We start from the raw sequence: 18665 nt of genomic DNA, 5'->3' as shown, positions 1-18665 counted from the left end.
CCACAACTCAACTCAAACAAGAATGGTTACTAGTCATCTAGCTGTGGTCAGACGTAAACAACATCCAAACATCCAACGTCTTGATTCATTTGAAATGGTTGGTTAGGAATCAATTATATGATTTTATTGGAGTAGTAATACTGAGGGCAATAATAACAAAGAGCCTTAAAGCTGCTTTTTTATCTGATACCCAACAGTTCTTCAAACCCCACCCTTTAACTTCTCCAGTGCTGTGCATTTTCAACACACCCTAAAGGCCTGGTCTTGTCTCCTGTATAACAGCTTTCTGGAGGTACCAGGGAGCTACTAACATGGCATCAGAAATCAGACAATTTTTACTTGCTGGTTTTAAAAAAGAACTGGCCATTTTGGCCCAGACTTGGCACATTAAGAGTGAGACAACAGGTGGTTGGTGGGGCGCAACAGATAACACCACTACCTGCCAAGGAGCTACCACACCATGTGGGAGACTGGGGTTCGATTCCTGGTCTGGGTGACTATGCTGCGCTAAATGAATAAGAGTCCTTGGGCAAGACTCTTAACACTACATTGGCCCACCTCTGTAATACGAGTTACCTTGTAAGTCGCTGGACAAGGGCGTCAGCTAAATGCCATGAATGTAAATGTAAATGTACAACATGAAATAACTACCTCAGTACTTAACTTTTAACCCCTCGTTTCCTCCTTGCAAAACATCTCAGTACGTTTTCACAAGCTATACGTACGGCAATATTAACAGAGCGGTAAAGCCGTGTTCTTATCTGATACCAAACAGCTCTTCAAACCCTCTCTTTAACGTTCCCAGTGCGTTTTCCACACACCCAGTGGATGCAATACCACAGCTGACAACCCACATAAAAAAAAACAAAGAAAAACAAAAACAGATAAAGGCCTAGCCTTGCCTCTCTTATAACAGCTTCCTGGAGGTACCTGGGAGCTACTAGCATGGCTCCAGAGTGGGAAGACTTCTCCAAACAGAGATAACATTATGCACTGGTCAGGAGCTTTCAGTTTCCGCTAGTGCAGGCTTTCGTAAGGGCCTGTGTGAGGACCCAGCAGGAAAACCTGCTTATAATCCCACAGCACACTAAAGTATAATGGGTAGCTCTGAGACAGCAGCGGTCTTAAAATACTGTGTCGGTGTGTGTCCTTATTTCACATACATTTGAAAAACATTGAACACATACACCCACTCACTCACACACAGCAATCCAACGCAATCCATTTTCTCTTCCAAGAGTGAGAAACAAGCTTTGGGAATTCAGGAGCAATCACAGGCAGCACATGCTGTCCGTCCTCATTGAAAAGACAAACAAATCCTTGTATCACTTCCCTCCGTTATCACCTCTCAGCTAAACACAAAGCCAGAGGCCTAAATAGGAAGGAAAAACAATAACACACACTTTCAAAGTTCAGGTCAGCGCAGTGGCATTTGTGTGCGAGCTGTGTTCAGGGCTATCTGGAATACATTAGCCTTGGATTGGTGTGGAAAGTCAGCTTCTGTCCTCTCCAGCAGCGCTTCTGCAGTGTCCAGCCTTCTGATCTATTCACCCCCATTAGATCTGCTCACCTCTGCCCCAGACACGCAGAATTAGGGAGGGAAAAAAAGGAAGCTCTATTTACATTAGCGCGCCGCTCAATATTTGGGGATATAATTGGCAGTTCTCTAGGCTGGGGTGACCTTTAACCTGAGAAGAGAGGGTTGTGGGCATGACTAAAGGAAACATATGGGCCCTTTGGGATGGAGGGACAGTGAGAGAGGGATTTAGGGAGAGAGGCAGAGACAGAGAGAATATTAGAGAGAGGAACAGAATTCTACAGGGACAAATATGTCTTTATAAAAGAGCCCTCTGCCATCTTTTCCCATGTGACTTGCTGTGATGAATCAATTTTAGTGCGTGAATCCTCTATGAGAGAGGGAGGGGAAAAACACACCGGCATGCTTATTAGACAACACCTCCAGTGAATCATGCATCTATTCTGTACGATCTGCCCAAGAGTATTATTTAAGCAGGGTGAGTCAAGCCAGAAACCACTTAATTATATATAATAATAATAATAATAATATGTAATAATATATGTAATAGCATGTAAAATGCTTAATGTTAGATTAAATGCATCATCAGCACTATGTGTTAGATCAATAGATGTAACTATGATAAAGACTTGGCTATTTTGGCCTGGACTCAGCACATTCTGAGTAGGAGTGGGACAATATGAAACAGGTGATCCTTATCCAAATTCCACCCTAAATACCCCCTCAGTACTTAACTTTTAACCCCTCGTTTCCTCCTTCCAAAACATCTGCACCAGTAAGCCTTAAAAAATACGGCAACTGCTAAAACAGAGATGACCCCGACCAGCAGACAGTTGTGAAAGTGGCCACTCTAACCCAACTAGAGATGCCTGTTCAGTCTCATCGATACCTTCACCTGCTTTGAGCCCAGCTGTAATGGCTCACCTACCACACTGAGAAATAACCTCCTCTGAGCGCAATCCCTCACACTAGGATTCTCTCCTGCAGCACGTAACTATTATACATTACAGACACTGGAGATCTGCAACAGGAGGTGGTAAAAAATGTGAGCGAGAGAGAGAGAGAGAGAGAGAGAGAGAGAGAGAGAGAGAGAGAGAAAGTAAATGTAATAGTGTCATTGAGAGATATGTCAGAACAAGAGCATGAGAGGGTGAGAGAGCAGAAAAGCGTAAGAGGGCGTAAGAGTGAGAGCAGGAGCAAGACAGAGGGAGGGAGAAAGTAAGCTAGAGAACGAGAGAGAGAGAGAGCAAGAGAACGAGAGAGAGAAAGAATGAGACAATGTGAGCGAGAAAGAGTGCACTACTAACCTTCCACTCAGAGAGGAGCTGTATGGCACTACATGAATCCCGAGTGGCCCATGTTCTCCTGAAATCTCCACAGTCTTCGTTAGGCTGCTACACACACACACACACACACACACACACACACACACACACACACACACACATCAATATTCACATTAAACTTAAACTTTTAGCAATGCAAACAGAACATAAGCTCAGTGTTTCCTGATGAGTTCTGCGCTACCAACACACGGCTCAGCGCCTCGTCCATGCGTCAGAACTCCAGCCTCTAAATTCCCCTTCTTGCCCACACAAACTCTTTCCATGATCGCTAGCCTTTGGCCTCGTTCTCAGTCGTTTTTCCCCCTGCCTTTCCCTGTCTCAGCGGTTAACATTCTTGGCATGGGTTGTGATAGCCCAGCAGGAGAGGCAAAATGAAGGGTTTGATGTAGGTAACTGTGGACAGAACAGCCTGTAGCTCGAACAGTGTTCACCTTGAAACACCCAGCTCTTTGAAACCAGCATCTCAAGCGTTCAAGACTGGAGAGAGACAGAAAGACGGGGGAAAAGCAAAAGACCTAGTGAGAGCAAGAGAGCGTACTACTAAAGTGCCTGACAGAGACATATCCAGGGTTTCTCAGACATTACTCTTCAAGATCTTAACAGGTGGTCCTCCATGCCACAGTCCCTGGCTGACCGAATCTGCTCTAAAAAAAAAAAAGAAAGTTCTCCTGAAAATACGTATACATTTTTTTCATAGCATCCATTTATTTATTCCTGGGGCTTTTTTTTAAGATCTAGATAAAATAGTGTCATCCTTCATTTGAAAAAAGATACCCCAGCAAATCTGTAAAGCTCTGCAACAGGGACCAAAGGCCCATGGAGGCATAGCTTTGCCTCATTTCCAATTATGCTATTGGTCAGCCAACACTACAGTTGCAACTTCAATTGCACTGGCTATGCTTCAGGCACGGATATCCCATCTTGGCGTGATATCAAATCCCAAAGCAATGGTCCATCATCTCGAACAGATACCTCAAATGTTTTGGTTTGAGTTGCCTATATTGATATCTGTACCAATCACTTCTAATATCAGTTTCCAGCTGCAGAAGGTGAATAAAGATAGTATAAGTTTAATCAACGTTTTCTAATATTTTTACTAGGGATGCAGCAATCCCTCTTATTCTGTAATATATTAGAGATATTATGCAATTTCACACAAAAAGAAAATCAAGTCAAGCATGTGAGCATCAAATGAAACGCTCTACTATTAATGGAAGCACTTGGTAGAACTACGTTGATGGTCTTACCCTTATTCCCACTGCGTTCTCTTTTCTCCATTTTTTTAAGTTTCAACAACTGTGTCCTTATTCTAATACCGAATATGCAACCGTTGTCAAAAAGCAATAAAGTTTACCTTGTACAATAAAAAATGTGTAGACCGTGATTTACAAGCACTGTATTAACATTGCACGCCAATGCAACAATCTTCAACCTGATCCTGTGAACGGCCCTATAGCGTACCCACTGCTCACGGAGTGCCAGTGAATCTGTGACTCAGAGTGAGCTGTGTGTGAGTGTGTGAGCCGTAAAGGCTCAGGGGGAATGCCGAGGCTGAGGCTCGGGTCATACTGAAAGAATGCTTGTATCAGCTCTCCTTTCCTCAGGCTGTTTCCTCCAACACTCCGAAACGGACATTCAGCGCAATAATTTGCCTGCCGTGTGGTGTTAATGAGTTTATCAGGCTGACCACACACACACACACGGCCTCTGAAGTCATTAATCCTATCCTGACCTTCCTCTTCCTCTCTCTATCGTCCTTTTACTTTTCTTTTCCGTAATCAGCACGCCATTCTAATTGCTGAAGTTCTGCATTTAGAGTATGTGTGTGTGTGTGTGTGTGTGTGTGTGTGTGTGTGTGTGTGTGTGTGTGTGAGTGTGCGAGTGAGTAAGTAAGTGAGTGAGTGAGTGAAATAAATGCATGTGTCACTGGCTGGAGGTGATGTGTGCAGAGAGGAATAGAGAAACAAAGTATACATCGCCACTGTCACGCATAAACCTGGTATCTCTGGTACTTTTAATATGGTTTTCACTTTTTGACAATGATAATCTGGCAGTTGTTCTTTTCAGGTTTCAGAATGGACCTATAGAAATGCTGCATGTCTGTGTGCGTGTCTGTGTGTGTGTCTGTGTGTGAGAGTCAGACATTTTCAAAACATATTACATAGGTCTAACACTTCATAAACACATAATGCAAGTTGTGATAAGCAGTCTTTAGCGGTCATTACAGACTGTGTCCAGTAAAATAACGCCCACGCTACCATTACTGCCACCATTACAACACTGGACAGTTGAGATCACCAATTTAAAAGTGTTACTGTTTGCTAAAAGACTAGGTAGTAAGTCTTTTCTTTGTGGAGAAGTACTGCCAATAGACTCTCCAGAGCCATTAAGCATGAACTTGCCAGGCATGGGCTAGAGGCATATAAAGTCCCTTAGCACTGAGCTGTGGAACTGTGTTCTCTGGAATGATGGTTGGTGCTCCATCCAATACTTTTTTTGGGATGAGTTGGGGATGAGGTGTGGTGGTCATCATCCAACATCCTAACCTCACCATCATTCTTCACTGAATGCAATCAAAGTCTTCCTTGGACAGTAGAGACAGTTACTCCAACAAAAGCAGGATCAATTATTTTTTTTATACATAGCCTTGCTTTTGGAAGAAACTAATAAGCAATGAATAAGCAGGTGTCCAAATACTTTTGTCCATATTGTGTATTCCAACACAGTATATTATTACTAATTTCGCACTGTAAAACGTATCAGAAAGAAAAAGACAGAGACCCTAGTAGAGCCTAGTACTAAGTAAAGATCTTTTTGGAAAATGGAAAGTGAGAGCACGAGAGCATGCCAGTGAAGGACAAAGAATAAGCAGGAGCAGGAGCGAACACGTGACCCATGGAAAGAGAAAAGGAGAGACCGCGAGAGTGCATATGAAAAGCACAGACTAAAAGGAAAGTAGGAACAGCAGTAAAGTAGGCTTGTGGTAGGCAGTGCGAACTCCAGCACAGTTTCATCAACTCACCAAAACTTCTCATTAATCAAGGCCAGGCCGAATAACACATATCAAAGAGAAGAGCTCCTCGAGGAGGAGCAAAACAGACCCCGAATTAATTAGGAAGGCTTAATGAAAATCACATGCATTAAAATGAGAGGGGGATATAATAAATAACCCCCACACCCTCCATCCACTGTGGTTTCTCTCGCGCGCTCTCTCTCTCTCTCCCTTTCTCTCCACCCGCCTTCTATCGCTCTTATCCATTCCACATTTCCAAGCACTCGCACTTCACTTCCATTTCTGCTCTCGCTCTCATTCTCTCCCTCTCTTTAGACAGGCTGCATTAATGGACAAACAAATGGGCTACGAGGAAGACCTGCCATGCTCATTTAGAAATGAGGCACGGTGGATGAAAGAGGGATGGCATAGGGGGGATGGGGGCAAAGGGAGAGAGCGAGCGCGAGAGAGAGGGGGAGAAACAGAGAGGTAGCACAGAAGAACCGGCACAGGTGTCCTCTTTATTTACTTTCTCCGTCCTTCACAAAACCTGCAAAAAAAAAAGGCAGAAATAAAAGACAGGCTCTGATGAAAGAGAGCACATTACACTCACTGCGCCTCTGTAGCACAAACCACTGCCTTCAAAGTGCTGAGTTCTCTCAGATTTGCTGAAGAGAAACAAATAAAGGCAACAAAGCGCGGTGGCTGAAGATGAAGACGCGCTCTTTTGAGTGTGAACGGTCTGAATCTGGGGCCTCTTTTGAAGAGACGGAGTAGAATTAGCTGCCACTTCTGCTCTCAATACACAGCTATCTGAATACAGTAGCTGGTTCTTTATGTGGCTGCTATTATGTGAGGATCCTGGGCCGTATTATGGAGAACGGACTACAGTGAATAACAGAGGATGCGTGTGGAGAGGGGTGCTGCCTGTGCAGATGTGCGTGTGTATGTGTGTGTCTGTGAGTAAGCCTGCCTGAGTAATTCTGTCTGCACTCCCCCAAAGAGCTCAAATTATCGTCTTATTCACTAAGGCAACCTTTCATTTCATCACTCACGAGGCATCCAGTCACTCGAAAAGCCACACAGATAAATCCAAGCTAAAACACGCATACACACATGCCGTACATACACACACCGCTCAGATCGTACTAGCTATTTATGTACATGTTGCACATGTCTACAGGTATCCAGATCCTTCATACTTTTTCTTCTTTTGTACATAAAATACCAGGCATACCATAACAGTGCATGGACAAATATGGGATACCAGCATTGGCCCACAATTCCTGTATGGATGCATTCTTAGTTGAAATGTCTCAACTAAGACATCTGTAATCCTCTACTACTGTACTAATCCAGTGCTATTAGCTCCATGTGAATAGCTATAAGAATCTACATCAACAGAATTACTTATCGATATTAACGGCTGTTACTTTATTCAGAGATAATTTTCAGTTTAGTAGACCGAAACACCTGTAAACAAAACACCAACATGTATTTTAAGATGATCTGATTTAATGTGTTTCTTTTTCTAAGTTTCTTTACCAAGATAATTTATTTATTTATTATTATTTGCACAAGAAGATAAAACACAAGCAAGTGAAAAGAGAACAAAAGAGAGAGAATGTGTAGGGAAAGTACAGTAAAAAGTCCAGAAAGGCTTGTCCAATGCAAAGTCCTTTCCCTCAAAGAAAGAAAAAGCTAAAATGGAATAAATTAACCAACAGACAAAATCACAAAAAAACACCAGCCAGGTACATGTTGTATTTGAGTTTGTTAGATTGAGAGTAGATTAAGCTGAAGCTGGTGATACTAGGACAGTTATTTAGATGAGGTGGTTGTTATTTATTATTACTGTACTAGCCTCACAGCACTAATCTTAAAAAGGTAAATGCTTTCTGAGATCAAACTGTACTTAAACACACTAAACTATCCTTGCCGAAACGACTCCTAGACTCTGGGAAGGAGATCACATGTGCTTCCTCAAACACAACAGCTTGCTCACACTATGCCCTGGTGACAGCCCTTGCGTAAAATGTTAGAAATAGAACAATGTTATAATAAAACAGACCAAGGTAAAGGTGATCCCTCAACGGCATCTTTCAAATCCCTCTCAAAGTCCAGGGGAAGAAATGTGCTTCAGGAATTTAGACACATGCACAATGGCATAAAGAAACCCAGCGAAAAGTAAGCCCTGTTGGTTCATTTTTTCACACAAGGGTAATTAGGTCCAGGCTTGGCACCTCCGCCCTTCTGATTGACTCTGATCCTGTAAGAGGGCATAAGCTTCTCTCTGCTGTGCGCTCTGCTGTCACTCACAGTGCCACGCTCAGAATGGGGAGCTACACAAACACTGCCCATCACCGCACACCGGTATTGATCCGGCTCTGTGCCGATGCTGCCACAATACAGCTTTAATCCACTCTAATACAGGGCCAGATTACCAGGGCCAGACCCTTTCATAGCTTCCATTACTGTTCACTTCAGAACAGGTTGGGATTAATTGATTCAGCGAGAGCTTCTTCTACTTCCATTACAAAGTCTTATGCATCCAAGTTTTATCTAAAAGCAGCAAAGTAAAAGGCAAATCTTTCCTATCAGAGTCAATCTAAAGCAAAATTAAAGCGGCACGTCTGAAACTTATCCCCCCCCCCACCCCCGATTCAATCAAAGCAGTCTGAGCTTTGGGTGCCGGAGGGGGGCTAGAAGCTAGTAGAGGTTAGGGCTTAACTCCCTCTCCCTCTCTGATAAAGAGGATGTTTATCAGTGTGTGTGTGTGATTGGCAGAGAGGGTGATGAGAGGAAGATGATAAACCAGTGTCAGTGTGAAAGAGGCTTCAGGGCTTTGACAGCAGCCTGTCAGCGCCACAATAGAGCAGCAGATAAGACAGAGCAGACCTTACAGCCCAGAGAGAGCAGAGAGAGGGAGAGAGAGAGCACACAGTGAGACAGCAGTAACTCACTCCACACTATGACCCCTCTGACCTCTACAATTACTCTTCATATATAAGAAAAAAGGCATACGTGCATAAAATCCCATCTCACTGATCTGCTCATTAATTAAATATTTTTGATAATTAAATTAGGATAATAATTAGAGAGATAAAGAGAGCAGAAAGCGAGAGTGTGAGTCGGACAGAGGAAGGAGTGAGAGAGAAAAGGGAAGGAGAGAAGGCAAGAGGGAGAGCAAGAGAGAGAGATAGTGCGAGAGCACAAAGTGAGACAGCAGTAACTCACTCCACACTATGACCCCTCTGACCTCTACCATTACTCTTCATATATAAGAAAAAAGGCATACTTGCATAAAATCCCATCTCACTGATCTGCTCATTAATGAAATACTTATTAATATGATATCAGCGGCTGTTGTGTTGGTTATTACTGCATTAAATACCGACATGGTGTGGGAGAGAACGAGGGAGATAGAAAGAGGTAGGAGAGAGAGCGAGAAAGAAAGCGTGAGCGAGAATAAAGTGAGAGTAGTAATCCACTCCACACTATGGCCCCTCTCAACTTCTACATTACTCCCCAAATATGTAATAAAAATGACACTTGCATAAATCAATGCTAATTAATAATACATGCTAATAAATGTTATTAGCTGCTGCTGTGTTGGTTGTTACTGTATTACATAAAGAGAGAGAGAGCGTGAGAGAGAGAGAGAGAGACCAAAGGAGTGAGTTGAGAAGTAAAAGATTAGAGAGGAATGCAAGCAGCCAAAGGACTGAAAGTTCAGACGGCGTGTACAGAAACACAGCACATCAGCACTTGCACATTCAGTGCTGTATACACCCGTAACCTTGGCTGTTCCATAATGTTCAAACTATATCAGTGAATAAACAGAATTTCTTAAAAATAAATAAATTAATTAAATTAAATGGATAATTTACAATAATAAATAATTGTACTGTAACTCGTGTTGGTGGGCTTCAGAACTTCATTATCAGCAGGTGACAAGTGTTTGCAGCTGAGGAAGTTTGAAGGGAGGAGGGGGAAAAAAAAAATACAGTCCAAATATAGAAAGTCAGACAGTCAGATTTGCTCTTACAGCTTCAGGCTGGAGGCAAACGGCTCCAGCAAATTACTGGCTCAGCATGATGCACATTGATCTCGCTGTTAAAAATAAATATAACAGAAAATAGAAACACAAGTTGCCCTTATCGCTACCCTGGGTCGCTCACGTCTGTATACATGCTTGCGTACATTACACCAAGAGGGGTACTCTGCCTGTGTGTACTGGATACACACACTCACTTCTTATGACATTTTTTTTTTTTTTTTTTAAATGGCTGAAGAGCAGCAGACCGTTTTTACTTTACACATTCCTATAGGCCCGCCATTAGCTAGCAGCAGGTCACACTTATGGCTTTCAATTTCTATATTTCAAGTAGCAGTGATAATTCATTTCTTCCTCTCAATTTCAAGGGTCGTTTGCTGGCTGTGAGAAGCATTAGACGTTAGACCGCGGCTGGGGAGGAGGAGCAGAACAGCAGGTTGCCATGGTGAGAGGTGCAGCATGTGGCACAGAGCTGGGGTCAGTCAGCGGGGAGATGACCCTATCAGCTCGCCACAGCGGCCCTCTGGACTGCACTTAGACAGCTGCACTTTTTTATTTATTTTTTGCCCCATCCCCTTCAAAAATCTCTCCGAGAACGCAGGTGGCTGTGGGCTGATGCACAAACCGTCTCATAGAGATGGCTTTGATTACTGGCCAAAACGGACTATGTGTCACTGTTAATAATATTGGTGTGGTTGTGGTGTAGCAGAGGATGGCCTGTAGTTTTCCAGGAACATACTGTTGCTGGCTTTGTGTATTTTTACGAATTTCTAAGTGACGTATAGCTCCCAAGGTTTAATGACATGTACCTAGGATTTTGGAGGTAAGCAAGCCACAATTAACTCTTTCCCTGAGTTCCAACCCCAATGCTTCAACGTACAGAAGGCTAAATGAGCCTTAAAGAAAGTTAAATTGACATGATTTATCATTTAGCTCAAATGCAATCAGGCAAGGCATGTTTGATATCTGGCATATGCGACTTTAGTTAGAACAGGAGACGATCTCACTGGATCCCTTCATCTTCGTCAACATCTCCCTAGCATCAAGACTTGTACCATCGGCATTCAAGACTGCTAGTGTGGTACCCATCCTAAAGAATTCCAATCTTGATGACCCAAACATGAACAACGACAGGCCTACAGGCCTCTCTCCATTCTTTTCTTGGAAACATTTCTGAACACGCTTAAACCAACAGCCTTTCTATCTCTACCAGGACCACCTCCAGGACCCCAATCAGTCTGGCTTCAGACCTCTCTGCCACATCTCACACAGTGAATCACAAGCTCTCACTGCCCACCCTTTCTGACCTTGGCATCACTGGTTCTGCATAGAAGTGGTTTAAGTTGTATTTGGAGGGGCATTCCCATCAGGTAACTTCTGGTTCTACATCTGTTCTGTGCAAACTCTCCACTGGTGTCCCACAGGGCTGAGTGCTGAGTGAGGGCTATGTGCTTCCTACAGAAGCACATAGCCCATACCAGAGGCGTAACCCCAGAGCAGCAGAATCGCTTGTTATTTTCAAACGCCTGTTGTTCTACACAGGTTTTGCATAGTTCTAGAAATTGTGTATTGCTTGCAAATTTTTATATTAGTTTTTTTTGTGTGTGACTCATTTCAGGTAGTGTCATTTCAGGTAGTGTCTCAAAAGTATCTTGAATTTGGGGTCTCTACTGACACTAGCTCTGAATATACTGAGTGAATAACTAAGTCACTCTGGATAAGAGCGTCTGCTACAGGCTGCAGAAGCAGATGGAAATGTAAACGTTGCTAACACACACTGGATTGGACGATCTTATCCCTGTAAATACACGCCTCTCCTAAACCCCTCAAAGCACATCCAGACCTCCCTTTGTTTTGAACAGGCAAATCGATTGTAGTTTTCTGTCTTAATGCAGTCCATAAAAACACAGCTGTTCAAATAAGGTCTATCCATGCAGCTTCACAAAAATCGCTAAAACACAAATCCTTGTATATGCAGCTTTTCAATAGATGTTTAAAGTAAATAAATGTAAGATTACAGAGTTGAGATCGGTTACACTTGAAGTCTAGTGTTTGTTAGCAATGTTAACATGTCTTGGCTGCATGTGTTTTGTTTTTTAATTATCTTTTAAGATACAGCCACACATAAAGGGAAACAGCATCACATAGACACAAAGACACATTTCATTTTATACAACAGTAAGCTCCGGCCACACAAGCTGATTGGTTGAGAAGTGTTTTGACCATGCATGTTATTTCGCCATAAAAGCATGTTGTTGTTTTTTTCAGTCTGCTGAACACTGTTGCTATAAATCATATAATAAACCAAGTAGTAATGTAAATGCCCTGAGCAAACTAAAATAAGAGGGACCTAAATGATGAAGGCAAGAATACAGCATAAAAAATGAAAAAAAAAAAACAATCCCTGGGAGTGGGAAATTAATGGGAGTGGGAGTTTAATGTCTTGGTCTATGTAAGGAGCTTGAGAAGGAACTGCAGGCTATGCAGTAAGTGAGTGAAGTTCCCTACTGTGTTCCCTACATAGCAACAAGCCGCTTGTTAAGGAACTATAATTTGGTGGAAGGAAATGCTGACAGTAAAACACAAAGGTTCGTTCACAGCTCAGTTTCTTTATTTCTTACTTCATTCATTCTCTGAACTGTTATAGAAAAGCAACAGAAAACAAGGCTTTGTGTTAACGTGAAATAACAGCACAGCTGTGATGAAATGTGGTGCTTGTCTTCGGCTTGTGTCTCCTGCTGTTATTTCCTGATAACACATCCCCTCTTGCGTTCTACTGCTTTAGCATTAAATGTATTCAATTTACTTAAATGTACAATATGTGTTTAAAGACCACAAGAAAACCTGCTGTTCGGTCAGCCAAAGGAAGCTCATTCCTCCACCTGCCTGCTACTTAACCATTTAAACAGCATTACTGCTAGATGTTTTCTTTTACAGGGACTATAGCGGACAAAGACGCATGATCTAGGAATCACATCTGTATCAGTAGATAAACTGCTCAAAATACATGATTTTACTGTACATGTACATGAATTTACAATTGTAACACTATGGAAATAAATGCAAAATCTGTTATACTAATCCAAGTACTAATATCTATATTTCATAAATGTCTCAATATCAGTCAATACATATGTGAAAAATACAAAGTGGAGCTCTTATATCAGCACATCCCAAAACACACACAGAAAAGACCACTGATTTCCCAAATCTGCACAATGTTTCTGACCACAAAACATCTGAAACTGCATTACTATGATATGAGAGCACAGAGAGCCCATGCTGGTCAGATATAGTCCCCCCCCCCCCCCCTTTTTCCTCGCTCTTGGCCTCAGAGGAGCAAAGGGAGAGGCCATCTCTAATCCCACACTAGCTCATTAGCCATCCACCTCTCCCCACACATACACACAAACTCCAATTTATGCATGTGTTTGTTTGTGTCGTTAACCCTCCTTCCCTGTGCTTTTGTAGTTGTTTAATGATTCATCATTTCATATGCAAGTTCAACGTTGCCTTGATCTTTTCAGCAAAGAGCAGGGAAATTAGAATGCCTGCTAATGATATGAGGACAGCCTGAAAAACAACACTGCAGAAGGAAACACAAAAGCATGCACAAACACACACAAACATGGGTATGCACAAAAAAAAAAACATGCAAAATAGACAGACACACATGCACAAACACAAATCTTACTTGAGGGTGAAGTGGGAGACTTTGCTGTTGGAGACATCTGTCAAGTGGTGGTCCATGTCAGCCTGTTATGGAAGAGTCACATATACACTGTTTTTCAAAAAATGGACAGTGATTAGATATATGCATATATTGTGACGTCCAAAACTTTGAGTTAACGACTGGATTGGTACATATATTGTGACAATTTAATGACAGTAAAGATTCAGTTTACATCCAATGCCATGGAAAAAGGGCCTGCATTTATTTCTTTAAATTGTCTTTTTTTGGGGCAGGAAGAGTGTGCAGTACAGCTTTAATAGAGATCATTGATGAACTGATGGTGCAAGTTAGACGGAGGTCTAGACACTTTGCCAAGGTCTAGAGGAAGACCCAAACTGCTTGAAATGGTCAAGAACAACCTAAGAACCACCAAAAGGCACAAGTCTGCCATGAACTGGAAAGAAACCTATATATATATATATATATATATATATATATATATATATATATATATATATATATATATATATATATATATATATATATATATATATATGAATTTACATTGACAACTGTTTTTGTGTTTTGTCAAAGATTATTTATGGACAATGTTTTATTAAATGCCTGTATAAACAGGACTCCTAACTATATACAATAATCATGCAATAAAGAGTTTATTAGCTCATACTGTGAAACAATCTATATTACATAAAGACATTCCATGTGCCAGTAATGAACCATTTGCAAGAGTGTGTATTTAAGTTGTGTGTAACAACAATTAGTGCTACATACCATATTAACTGACTTTGAAATGTAAGAGAGAGACTGCTTGTGTGTAGCATATCCAGCATCAATTTATTAAATGTATAGTAATTACTGTATATAATTTTAATAAGCTGTGGAAGGGTGAGAGGGGATCTAAGGTTGTGCACATTTTGTGACATTAATTACTGCACAGAGCATGTAGTAGAGAGTGAGTCATGTGTTTAACACTAATTGTCACATGCAGCATAAGGTTGTGTGTATGTGTCAGTAATTGCTGCATGTAGGTTTGAGACTGTAAAGTGGGGTTTACGCTTGTAGAGCCGGTTGCTACACTCGAGCAGTGGCGATGCATCATGGTGCCCTTCAGCTCTGACAGAAAGTGTAGCAGGGGTCAGTGCAAGCAGAAAGCCCTGATGTACTTTCCTCTGACCCCTGACCCCATCAGCATCTGTCAATCAAAGCCATGCCTCTGAACTGTTTCATGAACCAAGCAGGAAAGGGAAAAAGAAAGGAGCAGGACAACAGCGGCGTGTGAGACAGCAGAGTTTAGAAGTCTAGAGTTACTAGACTATCTAAATGTGATGGATCATTCCTTACACAGTTCTGCAAGTCATTTATTAGGAATGTCCCGATCAGGGTTTTTGGCCCCCGATTCTGATAAGAGTACCTTAATGCTGAATATCAGCTGATGCTTATCCTGTGTCCCTATAAACAAGACAGCCACACAATTTAGGAAGAATGTGCTGCTAATAAACACTGACGTAAAATAGGGCTGCACAACATATCGTTTCAGCATCGTCATCACAATGTGGGCATGAGCATTAGTCACTCCAATTCAAACTAAATTTAATTAAACTTGAATAAAATAAATACATAAACAAATAAATAACTTGTTGTTGCTTGATATAAAAGGTAAATTGGCACTGTGATCATTTTCCATGACATATCTAACAGAGGTACATTATATCTGCTCATCTGCTGCCAATCTTGGATACACAGAGTGCGTTATTAATACCATGACATGTGTCACCCTGGCGTAAAATCACTTTGTTTGTAGTAACACTTTTTATATAATGTGATATTCTGGACAGATCTGTCATGTGTGAAGTGTGTATAGTACTACACACTATGTACAATAAATTTCAGTATTGGAAGCCCGCTTCAGTATAATATAGGATACTTCTGCTGGAAAATAGAGCCTTTCCACAATAGAATCGCCTCTAATCAGTCAGAATTCAAGAATGACAAACGTGCCAGGAGTGGTTTCAGCTGCATAGGCAAAAACGGCAGAAAACAGACAGGCACCTGGAGTAAAAGCAGCTCAAATGCAGTTCACAGAAAAAACAGAACAGAAACTGGATTGATCTTAAAATGGATACCCTAAAGCCATTAAAACATGCCTGAATTGGCCTTTTACACACGAAAGCCCTTGCCTGCAGCTTTGCTCAACGTTTTCTTCATTAAAGCATGAATCTGCACATTCAACAGAAATTGGTTCACTTGTTATAGACTGTTCTAGATGAGAAATAATTCAAATTATAATGCCCTGCTTTTGATACTCATATAAAAGAACTGATTTCTCTACAGTTCTCACTTAGGAATAGTCATTTTAAATAATTGTTCACAAGCACATGTTATAAGGAGGCGTAAAAAGGTTGCCATGGGATGAGGTGATGACCAACATCCTGACCTCACTAAAGCTCTCGTCACTGAATGCAATTAAATCCTCACAGCAATGCTCCAAGTAGACATTAGAGACAACAAACAATACCCCTGATTTAGGAAGAAATAATGAATGAGCAGGTGTCCCAATACTTTTTTTTTTGGTCCATATAATGTACGTTCCTGCTAAGTTCCTGTTCAAAAACAGCTGGTTTAAATAATCTGCTATTTGCCAGGTTTAGTAGATGTGTCTACGCAAGGGCAAATCACAAACTGTACTGAAATTCTCCTTCCCACAACAGAGTGTGAGTATTCGTGGCAAACAGTCTCAGGCAGGGTCTCTGATCTACCTGAGTGTTTTCACTTGATGATTGATTGGGGATGAGCTAAGGAAAGGTGAAACCTGATATTACTGGCTAATATTACTTCCCGAATCATTTTTCATCATTACATTTTAATAGAATGATTACGAGGAAATATATGATGAATTGACCAGGTACAGGAAGGCAGGAGCTAGAAAATGAGCAATTTCGATTTCAGGTAGAGGTTAGCTTAACCGGCACAGTGTTTTTGGTATTCAGTGCATAGGGCATAATGAAGACATTACAGTACCAAGCGTGAAGTGTAGTGTGCGTAATCAGAAGCTTCCGGGAAGAGCAGACAATTGGTCTCACCTGCGCAGCTTCAGCAAGAGAGCCGGCTGTAACTCAGCACATTCACACACTACAGTCTATCACTGCTGCATGCAAATCAATTGTGCTCCTACTAAACGCTCACTCTACCTTCAGGGCTCTTTCCACAAAGACAGGCATTTCACCTCAACTTATAAGAAACAGTCTTGCATGTCAAATAAAATCTGGGCTTCCCTGTGCTTATGCACTCCCAGTTTTTAAAAAATGAAATAATAATAATAATAATAATAATATGAATAATAATAACAATAATAATAATAATACACATCAACAATTACAATTAAGTGTTTCCAGGAGTAAAACCAAGACCCATAAAACTTTGAATTAGTAACAGCAATAAAAACCGTAACATGACGCCCACCTTTACAAAGAAGACAACACAAACAATTAACAATACCATGACAGCTGGCAGCACATTTCACATTAAAATAGATTGAGCATCACTCCAACATCCTCATTAACGAGGCACGACAAAGGCCTGTCAACTATCAGAAAATGCAAGAGAGACATTTGGAAAGGCCCACCGGCACCAACGTCCCTCAACAACGCATTTTAATTAGAATCTCCTGCCTGCAATAGATCATTCCCTCACATCTGCTAAATAGCTTAGCCTGTTGGAGCCATGCTTTAGTGGTATTACTCATTATAGCAGAGCTTGGATTAACCTAGCCGGTGGCTGGTGATCTGATGGTACATATGTCTTCGGGTATATCTCCCTGTGCTGACCCCCTTCTAATGAACGACATGTCAAGAGCATGCGAAGACAGAAAAGCCGCACCGACTGAGATAACGGCAGGCACAATGCAGCCGTCAAAGCAAAGGTAAACATGCTGCATGCTATGATGTACCTGTGTGTGGAAGTGTGTCTGTGTCTGTCTGGGAAGGGGGATCACACACACACACACACACACACTACAATGCACTGCTATCTGCTAAGCACAAGTAAAACACACAGTCTACGCAATAACAGATTGGTCTGGTCACTCTAATTTCTACAGCTATTTGGTGGTGATGCTAAGAGGACAAGCTTGAGAGAGGGAGAGTGTTGAAAGTAGAGTTCAAACTGGGAGTAAGATGTGCAGTAGATTTACATAATATCCCATTTATTGTTCAGTAAGGAGCACTGGACACAAATAAAGGAAAACACCTTGAGAATTTGGGAAGAAATCAATGGTGCTCACATCAGCCGTGGCAAATAAGCAAAATGTCCAAATTAAAATGCAATTACCTCAATGGACATTCTAGATCAGTATCGACTGTTTACGGTCTCTTCTAATAGCTTGGCATCAGTGCTGAACCTGGACAGAACATGCTGCATATTCTTGGCATCAGTGCTGAACCTGGACAGAACATGCTGCATATTCTTGGCATCAGTGCTGAACCTGGACAGAACATGCTGCATATTCGCAAAGCAGATTATAGTGCTATAGTTTCCTTAGACTGCAACCAATCTGGCCTTCAGTAGCCCTACTTATCTTTTACTATTAGGTCTTAATTGTGGAATAAGAGAACAGATAATACAGTTTACATTTAAGACAATATGCCCGGGCCTCTCTGGGTGGGCCGGATGGGGAGCAGAATTAGGAAGTTAGGATTCTCTCCATTATGTTAGAATCAGTTTAAACAGAAGTGGCTAGCTGGCTTCACATGTCTCAGAGGAAGCTTGTACCAGCCTTCACCCTGGTTGGTGATCTGATGTAATTTAATTGGGGAGTTAACTGAAGAGAATGTATTCCCCACCCCCCATCGGAGTGTGCTTCCTGAGCCCAGACCATATTAAACTGTTGTTACCTCATTGTTTATAACTGAGCAACACTGTTTCTGCCTGCTTTAGAAGAAAGAAAAAGTATAACAGTACAAGGAAACACAAAACCTACAAAGGCAGTGGTCTTGTCACAATCACCTACACCAGGACAGCATTAAGATTTGTTTTGAGAGATT

At 41.6% G+C, this 18665-nt stretch overlaps 1 protein-coding gene across 5 annotated transcripts in view; it reads right to left on the bottom strand.

The window, feature by feature from the left end:
• Nucleotides 1–18665, bottom strand: part of pard3bb (par-3 family cell polarity regulator beta b) — a 297029-nt gene that overhangs the window by 174979 nt on the left and 103385 nt on the right. For 4 of the 5 annotated variants that reach the window (XM_072685655.1, XM_072685657.1, XM_072685658.1 and 1 more), the window contains 2 exons: nucleotides 13627–13688; nucleotides 2845–2931 (listed from right to left, as the gene is read on the bottom strand). In XM_072685655.1, coding sequence (XP_072541756.1) covers nucleotides 2845–2931; nucleotides 13627–13688 — 149 coding nt within the window. The remainder of the gene's footprint in view (nucleotides 1–2844; nucleotides 2932–13626; nucleotides 13689–18665) is intronic. The other variant, XM_072685659.1, reaches the window with a different exon arrangement.

This window comes from Salminus brasiliensis, chromosome 8, assembly GCF_030463535.1.
Source record: "Salminus brasiliensis chromosome 8, fSalBra1.hap2, whole genome shotgun sequence".
Classification (NCBI taxonomy): Eukaryota; Metazoa; Chordata; class Actinopteri; order Characiformes; family Bryconidae; genus Salminus; species Salminus brasiliensis.
This window is presented reverse-complemented; position numbering and strand designations above follow the sequence as displayed.